This window comes from Trachymyrmex cornetzi, unplaced genomic scaffold, assembly GCF_001594075.2.
Source record: "Trachymyrmex cornetzi isolate Tcor2-1 unplaced genomic scaffold, Tcor1.1 scaffold67, whole genome shotgun sequence".
NCBI lineage: Eukaryota > Metazoa > Arthropoda > Insecta > Hymenoptera > Formicidae > Trachymyrmex > Trachymyrmex cornetzi.
Window position 1 is genome coordinate 2,406,562 of NW_017299992.1, and position 12,051 is coordinate 2,418,612.

General features: G+C 35.3%; 1 protein-coding gene across 7 annotated transcripts in view; it reads left to right on the top strand.

Moving 5' to 3' along the window:
* Window positions 1-12,051, top strand: part of TfAP-2 (transcription factor AP-2) — a 240,846-nt gene that overhangs the window by 196,354 nt on the left and 32,441 nt on the right. For 6 of the 7 annotated variants that reach the window (XM_018517313.1, XM_018517315.1, XM_018517314.1 and 3 more), the window contains 2 exons: window positions 3,036-3,254; window positions 4,606-4,657. In XM_018517313.1, the coding sequence (XP_018372815.1) occupies window positions 3,036-3,254; window positions 4,606-4,657 (271 nt within the window). The remainder of the gene's footprint in view (window positions 1-3,035; window positions 3,255-4,605; window positions 4,658-12,051) is intronic. The other variant, XM_018517310.1, reaches the window with a different exon arrangement.

Genomic DNA, 12,051 nt, shown 5'->3' on the forward strand with positions numbered 1-12,051 from the left:
TATCGATGACATAAGAGAACTTTTATAGCACGAGGATTCCTGCCGTCATCCTTTACGCGTATTCACGTGCGTCCGCTTCACAACTATTCCCTCGTCTCTCATTTAAAACCATGTTACAAGCCGACCTGGTGCGGCGACGCGGCAGCGATGCGGTACGAAATAAATTGCGCCTACTTTACGGGACGAAAGCTACAAATGAAGACCGATGAAGAATTCACTGCGCGAGCCTAGAGATAGAATCTTCCCGGATCGGAGAGCCGCCACTTGTTCGTAATTTGCCGACACGCGTGGCAGAAATGCCACGATATCGCTGATCATTTTCATCGTGAGTACCGTTTAATGGAGCATACAACTGAACTCGCGGAGCTGAAGCTATAGCGCGACAATACGGCGTACGTGCAATACACGTTGTTTCGACGAGTCATCGTCATCCGCCTCTCCTTTCGAGATTGGCGAGAGTAAGCAGCGAATGTTGAAGTACGTACGGGATAGTAATTCCGTTACCTGAAAGGGTAGATTAATATCTTCCTGTTATTCTAACAGCGAAACATTGTACCGACCTTATAAATCTAACAAAAATTGCAGCTTTAATCTATTTGTTCACTTTTATTATGCCTTTCAAACTGATCAGATTTCTTCACGACGAAGTCATTAAGATACGTAACTACAGTAAGGCAGTCGTTATGAATTTTAATTTATCGATATTTGCTTGATATTTCTTGAAATTGATATCTTTTTGTACCCTTTATAAAACATTAATTTATTATTTTATACAAAATTAAATATTTATACAAGTGAAATAAAAATAATAAATGATTTATTATATCATTATTATTTATTATTATTAAATAAAATAAAATTATTACAATTTTTAAATTCAATTTTTACTTTTTGGATTATCTTTCGCATTAAAAACATAATGTAATTGTAAAATACTGATACAGAGACTGATATATTGGCGAATTCAGAAATTTGTCAAGAGGGCATTTTGGCATGCCGCAGGCGAAATTTTTTTTAAGGTTAAAAGATAAAATATTAAATTATTATTTAAATTATTACATTTAAAAAATATTATTTAAATTTTTATTACTGTGTAATTCATCGTTTTATTTAAAATTATGTTAACTAAAATATATTAAATACGATTGTATTTTAAATTATATTAAAAAGGAATAATATAATGGAATTTATGTTTTTTTATATCTAGAAGTTCCTAAAATTAAAAAATATTTTTGGAATATCAAAATTATCTCATTAAATATTTCAGAAATATTAATAATATTATATAACATTTTGCTATCAATTTTTAAAAAAGACTTTAAAGAGGGACCATGGTCCTTTTTTGTGAATTTACACATGCACCAGTGAATTTACCTAACATGTCCTAACATATTTAATAATATAGCGTAAATGAAAAACTATTGATTCACGGAATTATGTATATGAATATTCTTTTACATTAGTAATTGTTTTTGTAATTTTGTTTGAGCAGTGATGCGCGTGATCAAACGATCATATTTCACGTCGTGCAACAAAAATCACAAAAAACCATAATAATAGAATTCACGCCTTGTTATTATTACTAACTGTTACGTGGGCATTACGCAGAAATACGACTGCATATCATTCAATAATAAATATGAATAAGAACGTAAATATTCAATAGATGTGTAATTTATACGCCGTGCCTAGAAGCTAACTAATTGCGGATGATGTTTCGCTAATGGCGACGCGGTTATGGCTCACTGTTTTCCTCTCATTATCATCCTAAATACAGTACAAAATCATCACACAGGACGTCGAGGATTCCTGCCTGTCACGGATCCGTTATGTACCGGTAATCGAAGCAATTTTTCTCCTCGTAGACAGTGTAGACACGGCAACCTTTACTTCGTTGTCGACCTCCGGCCTTTACCTATTTACTACCTATCACCGCGTCGTGCAAGCCCCCCCGCAATATTAAATTAAATACTATCCAATTAGATCCCGTCCGCTAAGTTAACTTTAACTTTAGCTTCTTCGTACGCATATTATTTCTATATCGTATAAATTACGTTACAAAAAACGTTTGCAATCGCCTCGTATCAATTTACATCTAATTTGATTTAAGTTTCAGCTTTAACTTCAGTGTAGCCTTAGCTTTAATTGTGTTCTGAAACGAGATTCCAAGAAAAACCGCATCGATCTGATAATAAGTAAACTACCATGAGTCTTTAAAACAATCACTTTCGCATGTAAAACCACTTGACCTCGTTCTAAACTTAATTTTATGTAAAGAGGACAAGTTCAGAAATTTACCATCAATGTATATCTCATAATGATTTACTATATGACATACTCAGAGATTCGACTATCACATTCTAACTTGAATGGATAGTAAAGAGTAATTTTTTTGCGTCATTTTTAAAATACGCGAGTGCAAAATAAGAAAAACCAATGTGTGTTTCATAATTCTCTTCTACGAAATATAACTTTTGTTGATTAAGAATGTAAAACTGAAAGTTTTAATCTTTTGAATATTTTGCTGAAAGTTTAATTCTTTTACACTGGCAATCAGAGAAAAAGATAACAATTGTTGGTAGCAACTATATAAGTTTTATAAGTAGAATCAATATACATATATAGTCAAATAATTTATTTTATAGTTATTGCACTATAAAATAATTTATTCAATTACACTCACACAGTAATTCTACCTAATATAAAACTTGTACAATTATTGCTTACATAATTGCTGCCACTATACTTTTCTCTGAGTGTACTCGATTTAATATACCTATATTTTGCGATAGTCTATCGCATAAAGTATTCGAATCAGTACGGAAATATATCAACAAACTGTACTTTTGGCATTTTCGTGAGTTCCTTTAAATAACAAAAAATCTTTGATTCCTGTTAGACTCTCCAATTAGATGAATTCGGAAACGAGATACTTGGGTCTCGCTTTTATTTGTGAAAAATAATTGGGACTGCATTAATAGAATGTCAGGGCGACGACGGTATGATGCTGATTGAAACATCATTCCTGATTTCAGACGAACATGCACGCGTCTTTCCCATACGACGGCGGACGCAGTAGTGGTGGAGGCGGCGGTGGCGGAGGCGGCGGCGGCGGCGGTGGTGGCGGCGGTGGAAGGGGCGTCGAGTATGGCGCCGTACGTCGTCCTGACGCCCTCCTACCGCCTCCGGGCCTCGACCAGACCGACCTCGTTCTACACAGCAGCCTCGTTGACGACCCCCAGGTGAGCGACGATGTACGTAATCGCAACATATTTTCTCTATTATCATCCCTCGACGCATCTCTTTTGATGACGTTTTTGCCCGCTGAGGATAACACGCGGGATGTTTCCGCAAGCGTTATGGTTACTGAAGATCTGCTCCGAAATTACGTACATTTTGCGCGGGGCGATTTTTGACCGTGGCTTTGCACTCACGACGTTTAAAGCGTCTTGTCAGTTTTGGAGATATAAGATATTTGTATGGATTTGTATTCTCTCTCCTCTTGATACTTTTATTGATAAATGTGTGCATTTAACACGTGGTTTACATACACACACACACACACACACACACACACACACACACACACACACACACACATATATATATATTATACTACAGAAGCTTAGAAATAAATGCGCATATTTATCGATAAAAATGGAGCGAAATGACAAGCAGCAACGTCATAGCCTTTTTTTTTTAAACAGAATTTATTTTGACAGATTTTAGATTTAGTTGTTAAGATATAAAATGGGGAAAAAATCAAGAGAAGTTAAGTTATAACTTTTTAAATTATCTCTCGTGATTAATTTCGTGAAATAAATGTTTGTCGATTCCTTTTGAATTAATCTGCTTTTTTGTAAAATGTAAAGCAGTTATGTTAAAAAAGTTTTAGCGTCCGTTAAATAGAATGTCAGTCGCTTGTTACAATGCGGGACGGAATGCTGCGAAACATACCATACTTTGCTGTGGTCGAAAATATTTTTCTTTGCTTAGAGCGCATAACCATGTAGTCGATTTGCTGTACGCAAAAATATTCGTGAAAAAGAAATAACTAGTGTATTTTTCGTTATAAATAATGTTAAATATTTTATATACTTACAATACTTTTTGATTTTTATCATGAATTCTTATCGAACAGAAAATATATATTGAATGTATTAAAAAATTGCGCACTATTTCTAAATCACAAATCTATTCTTTGTTGAATCATAAATCAATCAATTCTTCTTGCATTTAATTTAATGTTAAATACAACAATCCTGTGTGATATAAAAGGTTTAATATTAAGGATCTGAAAAATTAAATTAAATTAAATGGTAAAACTAAATATAGACTCATCAATTTTATACGTGAAATTTTTTTATAGATGAATTATTTTTTACAAGAATGACATAATATTTAATATAAAATTAAAAGAAATATTTCATATAAAATTTAATGTTATATATTGAAAGGGTCAATTTTATTTAAAAATATACAAATTTTTTAATTCATGTTTTTATTTTTTAAAATTACCTCGAAATTGTGATTAAATATATATAAACAAAAAAAGAATATATTAAGAAGCTTGATATTAAATTTGATTATTTTTTTATGTTTTAGAACACAAACGTGGACGATGGAGGGTTCATGAACGACCTGCCACTATTAAAAAGTAAGTAATTACAAAAATGCTTATCTGTATATATTCCAGATTTTGACAGAAGCATAAAAGTGCTTAATTGTAAAATTTTTAGCATTACTCGTACTGGATATCAAAAGAAACAATTAGGGGGTCTAATGCTATGTTAAGCATCAAATGCATATCTCACGATAATGCAGTCTATCGTACCTCTTGCATAAATGTCCTTCGAATTTCGACCTGTAATTTTACACCGCGCGTAACACAAAGCCAGATCCCGCGATCGCGGGATCGTTCGATTTGGAATTTATTCAATGTGGGTAAATTTACGCGTTGCATAAAGTGCAACGCGCGCTGCTTCGAAAATAGCGTGGCGCCGGCATAATCCCAACATATAATAAAACGACCACTGCGCGACCGGAAATATAAAGTAACCGCACCAGCGAGACCTGTCGCCCTTAATTAAAATTTATCTCTCTCTCTCTCTCTCTCTCTCTCTCTCTCGCTCGCTCGCTCTCTGTCGTGTCAAGGGCAAGTGATCAGATTTCTAACTGCTTGTGAAAATAAACCTACGACTCTATCTCTTTTCCTTTGCGCGCGTAAACGTGACGCAAAGGGTGAGCTTTTATACTAGGGACCGTTTCTCTCGCAATACCGATTGATCGCGAAAGAGATCGTAAGAAAAACTGCAAATGGCAGAATTATCGAAGAGCGTCGCATTGAATTGCAACACGATGAATTATCTACGGATTCACGATAAAATTTAACTCCCGGTTTCTTTCCTGGAAAGTTTTCTATATAAAGTTATCCTGTATAGATATACCTATAAAGATTAATCATCGAGATATAAATGTGAATATATTTAGCTTTGTATCTAATTTTTTTTCTAATTCTACGTTGCAAAATATTATCTAATACCGTGTAATAAAATAGATTTCGTACTCGCTCTGTTCCTTATAAAAATCTAATACTAGCCAATTTAATATTGGCAAATTTATTACTAAAAGACTGTAATTAATTACTTATCTAGAGTATGAAAAGGTCAAATAGTGCTTTTAATACTTAAAGTAAGTAATTAATTACTGTCTTTCAGTATTAAATTGGCCAGTATTAGATTTCTGTAAAGATACGTATTTGCGAGAACTTATTTTTTTCAGTCTTCATGGAACTTACACCTGTAGATGAATTCACGACTTAAATTTGTTGAATGATCTGTTAGTTGAAATATTTTTAATGATGATGTATCGCGCGAATAAAATTCGTGCGTAAAATGCCTCTACATTCTACATAATTCGCAAATCGCAAAATGCTCTCCCTAAAAAATCTTTGGACTAAAATCTAACTCTAAAGAATGAAATTTCACTCTTAAAAATTGACAATTGCGCCACTCTTTTTCAACACTGGCTCAAGTGTCACTCTTTAGATTCCAGTCCAAAGCTTTTAGAGAGTAAATGCAGACTCAAAATAAAGATCTACGTTTTACGAATAACGACCTATAACATAGACTGGACTAAACTATCACGTTAACTTCTGCACTGTAAGGACTATATTAACCAATGATGGAACAGCAAAGAGTATCGGAAATGAATTGTATTTGCTCATTTATCAGCAAGAAAACCACCTTTTTTATATTGTTCATATCAGATGCAGATAATAAGTTTCTCTAACCTGGCTTAAATTAAAATATCAATGCTGTCGCAGTTCAATTCATTGCGTGCGATTGGTTTGCATCTATGTGTATCTTGCGTACGATGATACGTCATTTTGTGTATACGTTTGTGAATTACGTTTTGTGATTTGCGAATTATATGGAAGCAGCTTAAGATTTTGCACAACCATGACTTCGCGATTACGTAATTTCGAGCAAATTACGCAGAGAGGAAGGACGTGTTACGGAACCATGATGGAAGTAGATTATAAGGAAACTTGTACCATGCCCAATTTCGCGAGAGATACGCTTCTGGTCGGTTCATGTCAATGCGAGATCGCGGCCAGCGTATCTTGCGAAAGTATAATATAATATTACGCTCACCCGAGAGCAAGATCGATCGTATTCGATCAATAACCTGAACAGAGAGGACTCTCGAGAGTTTGTCTTGGAGGTTAGACTTATGGCTGAAATATGTATAACTTTCGAGCTATGAATTAATTACGAAATCATGGTATATTACTATTCAATATAGCGGTAATTTTCATTGCTTTAGCCGAGAGGACGTCAAAATGCCACACGCTTTCTCCCGTACTTTAGAAACCAAAGTGACAGGACCGTGATTTGTTTAACTTTATTCTGATTTTTTAATTTAATATGAGGATATCATGGCCATGAAACGAATAAATCAATTAATCGATAATATTTTACGAAAGTTCTGCGATCATTATCAGAAAACATGATAGTGTCTTAAGGCTAAAACAAGCACAGTGTTGTATTAATAACACTAAAACTATCGATTAACGTATATCTATTCTACTATTTATATACTGTATTATATACTATTTATATTTATATTTCTTATATACTATATTTAAAAAAGGAAGTAAAAGGAAGGTAAATTAGTCAATGTAATTAATTACATATTGCAACCAAGGTCATGGAAAATCTCAGAAAATGCGCCGTTATAAATTTGATAAAAAATTACAAAACATTTTGTCTGCTTTGATAGTTCGAGTATTAAACTCGGTAGAGTGCACGAGGATCTGGTTACTTCGATATAGTGATTTAGCGGCGTTATTTAGGAAATGTGTGATTGTAGGAAACAACGACTTTTAGAGCCCACATACGCGTACGGCCCACAAACGTATTACGCGACGACCCTCGTTTTCGACGACGTTAATTCTTCTCGCCTCTTCGGATCGTCGCGTCGCACAATAGCCGAGAACCTGGGACGCGTGGAATCGTGTACGCGCTGCGAGAGGAGGTGTGAAGGCAAAAAGGAAGAAAAAAAGAAATATAGTGCGTGCCCGCGGGCGGGTCGGATTTCGCTCATTGTCATTGTAATTTCTTGGCGGGGTGTAGTTTTCGGGGCGTTCCTCACCACAGGGGTATTACCTACAGATGGCTGTTTGTTCGAGTGTCACCGAGGGTTATTATATGCCTCGTTACTCGTCCTGCGACGGCTTATTTAGCCGGTCTTTTTCTATCCCGTTCTTCTTTCTTCTCATTCTCCGTAACTGTTTTCTCTTTTTCTCCTTCACTCTTGAATTTCGCGTTTAGTACGTTCTTCTTTTCCTCTCTGTCAATCTTTTTATTTTTTTTTTTTTTCGAAACCGGTACGAAATACGCGTGAGATACCATATCGATCACATATTATTATTTAAATATCTAAACTAAATATAGGTATATTAAACACATGTTTGGATAATAATTTTATCTAGTAATTTATATCGAAGGGAAGTAACGTCGTAATTTCAATTTGCTTTTTTTTACTTTGCTCAGTTATAATATCTTCAATTTTTTCATTGAAATTGGTTTTATCTAAAAATTTATTCGTAGTGTGTGTGTGTAACTTTCTATATAAATGACAGGATGCAAATTACACTTGCTCTCCATTAATTGCAATCCTATCAATAAGAGTAGCATAAATATGTATATACAAGGTGTCCCAAAACTGACGATAAATATTAAAAAAAATTTCTTTGTAACTTTTTAAAACGAAAAGTCTAATACGAAAATGCTGAGATTATAATTATATGTATATTTTAAATGGAAAGAGTACTTTTCGAACTTTATGCTTTTGAAAATAACAAAATTCAGCACTTTTACACGGATCATTTTGTCATTGAGTAAAACTCTAGCCCTGTCATTTGTAATTTTTAAACTCTTTCCACTATCACACCTTCGATATTGTCATCTTAAAATATTACAGAGAATCTGTTATGAAATATTTATTGTCACTTTTGGGACCCCCTGTATAATATACATATAATATACTAATGTATAGTTGACAGTATATATGTATATACATATATATAATATCGATGTATTATATTATATGATATTATATTAACTAACTATGAGCACGTTCTGCTTCTCGGAAGCCGGTTATACAATTATTGCGGCTTACCTTGGCTCCGTCACTCGATGACGGCGACGCGCTCCAGTTTAGTTTCGCCACAAGATATCGAGGACGGACAAATTCTTTTGCTAGCGATGATGCTCTATGAAATTTTAATCATACAGTTACACAGTTGAAGCAATTGACAACCATTGTTTTGGTTACATCAATTTACTCTTGAAAAACAATTTATTTCACGCGCGATTGAGACCGAAAACAATTTAAAAGTCGATATCTGTTTTCGAGAAAAAAAGATTTTGTAAGTCGTGCTGTAGTGTAGTTCGAAAGAGAAAGTTAAGACTAACAGCTGTTTAGAAAAAAAATATTGACGTATTTCTATTTCAAAAATTATTACTTACGTGATATATGAAGACGTATCCAAAAATACAAAAGTCTTTTCTCAGTACGTATATCGTATTTGCTAATTTACTTAAGGCAACACATGTTCTACAATGCGAATTTGTACGGATCAATTTATTATCTACGCGGCTCAGCCGTGAGAAGAATCAAAAGTAATTAATCACTCAAAGAAGGTCAACTAACGATACAGTCATGCGACTTTAATGGTTCTCTTCTATTCGCACTATTCAATATTTCCACTTTGCCGCTTCTCGTGAGCCAGCGAATGTTAATCATTCTTTATTCCCATCGATCCTATTTGCGATGGCAGATTGGCAGATTATAATAACAATCTTCACCCCTCGCATATTTGCCATAAATATGTCCTTTACTAAACATACGGTCACGAAAATGGGTTTAATTCAAATATTAATTATGCAGAAGCATTGAGAGAAAAATACACTGATCGTTTCCAAATTTCAAGTGCTGAAGAAGTGTGAGTGCCTTTCTTATTGTTCAGCAGGCGGGACCGTTTCGCGCGTGATCCCCTCCGAATGGAGGGCATCCACCATCTTTGTATAAAGGCAGCTAAACTCCTAAAATCAGTCCCTAATGAAATTAACGATCGCCACGTTGCTTGTAGTTGCCCCGGGGGCCAGGTGGATCCCTGCCTGGCAGAAGCCCTCTCGGCATGAAGCCCCTTCACGGCCGAAAAGTCACACCCTAGTCACACCAGCTAACCAATCAAGGTCGAGAAGTAAGTGAAGTCGTTGGTACGCGTCGATTGGTTAAGTTTCCGGTGCATTGATTGCCCAGGAAATTATTTGTGCGTGTCCAGGACGCACGTGTTGAGCGACCGGGTTATGCGCTCAAGGCTATTCGCAGATGGATATATTTCGCGTAGTAGCAGTCACGTATGGTGACAGTAATTGTTTCACGCTGACGCGCGTGCTGCTTCTGAGCTTTATTCGGGCTAGTTTCCTCCTATTTTCGAAGTCGTCGCTATAGAGCATTAAATGCGAGTCCGGCGAGTCCGAAGTCAAGTTTAATTTCATCTGGATCCAATACAAGCGTCCAGTATGGATCGAACGAGATCCATGTAACAAAGAGTTTTGAACGTTACACGCGATTTCAAGATGATCGTTGTTACCGCCGAGATATGAAATATTTCTTAACAAAGGATCTCACACTAATTAACAGGAAATTGGTTCGCGGTGAAATGAGTTAGTTTCACATATGATGTAACTTATAATGTAGTGTGAACAAAAGATGCTTGCATTAGATATAAATAATAGATTCAATAATAGATAGTTTAATTTTAGCTCTATGATGTATTAAAGGTGCTCTGTAATCACTAGTTTTACACTTTTACACCATAGTTTAAAAACTATTCATTATTATGCTTTGTATTTATGATATCTTTTGTTCATTACATTATAAGTTGTATTATATGTAAGAACTAACTCATTTCACCGGAACCCAATTATAATATATAATTAATACAGGATTCTTTTATATCGTGTGTACCACGGATGGCCCTCGCTGAACTTTCCATTCAAACTATTTAATATTTAAATATAGACTATCACGTGGTATACATCATGATGGTGTAGACGGCCTGAATAGACAGTCACGCAAAAATGGCGCAGCACGAATAAGTCAATTTGGATGAGCCATAGGTATTTTCTGTGGCTATCTGAAATGGAACGTAAGTTACGTGTTATCCATTGATTACGTCCAGGAGGAGGAAGAGGGAGAGAGAGAGAGAGAGAGAGATCCCTTTTTTTTCATCAAAAAGATTACGCAAGATCGCTGATCCAGCCTTGACGCGATCCTTGACGAGACTAGGATCTACAGACTTGACGAGAGCACCTGTTTGCAAAATCCACGCGAGATGCAATAATTGCGCATCGCCTGTCGGTACTCTGTGAGTGCCGCGGCTATATCAATTTATAGTGTATCGATACACCGTCGTAATAATCGACATTATATAATCGCGTCATAAATCATATGTAGGTGCGTGCGCCGCCGAGAGTGTGCCTCTCATTAGAATCACGGACGCGGCGGGACGGTTGCATCGCTCGCGCACGAAATGATTTCTCTAAATAGCCCGCGGCTGTGGATAATAGCGAATCGCCAGATCGGCATCGACGAGAGTTTCTTTTCTCTAACTTTACAACGTGGATGAATTAACGACGGGCATCGATGTGTCTATTTGTCTTCAGCTCGTTTACGTTTGTCGCCAGTTTGCTCTCTTTCTTCTCTGCTTCCTCCATTGATATTCGGATCCTCTATCGATCTGGTATCTTCTTATCTCTTTCTGTCCCTTAACTGAGCAGTCCCACACTTAAAGCTCGAACTTGACAAAAGTAACGTTTTCGTCACAATTTTAATAAAATTTATGCACAAGATTAATAAGTGCAAAAATATGCATTGAGTAACGAACGCGTGACGAAGTTTTATTTTAATGTTGTAATTAAGGTTCTTTCGTAGTCATTTATTTCTTTACGTATTTTTGCGATTAGATAATAGAGCATGAGGAATGTTGTTGATTACTTTGACACGCACCGTAATTTTTCTCAGAATTTTTAATTAATATTTAGTTTTTAATTGGATACATTTTTGTATAGACTCTATCGTTATTCATTGATTGTTAAAGAAAGGCTTGACTACATGTAATGTATGAACATGAAGTGCATCTTGAGCAATTGCTATAGGAATGAAGAAGTGCAATTAATAACATAACGAAAGAGAGAAAGAGAACGAGGGACGAGAGAGAGAGAGAGAGAGAGAGAGAGAGAGAAAGAGAGATAATTGTTTTTATGTAATATTAATGAATCCTGGCGTTGCACGTGACATGCGCCAATTTTAATGCGTACTATCTGCAAGTCACGAACATATATCAATTTGCTATCTGTATATCTAAATGAACATTTCAAGCCACGTCATTGCTCAATCATCGAGCGAATATATTGATTGTAGAGGCATTTCGTCAATCGGTTTCCTAATTGACATACTTTTCATTTGTCATATTCC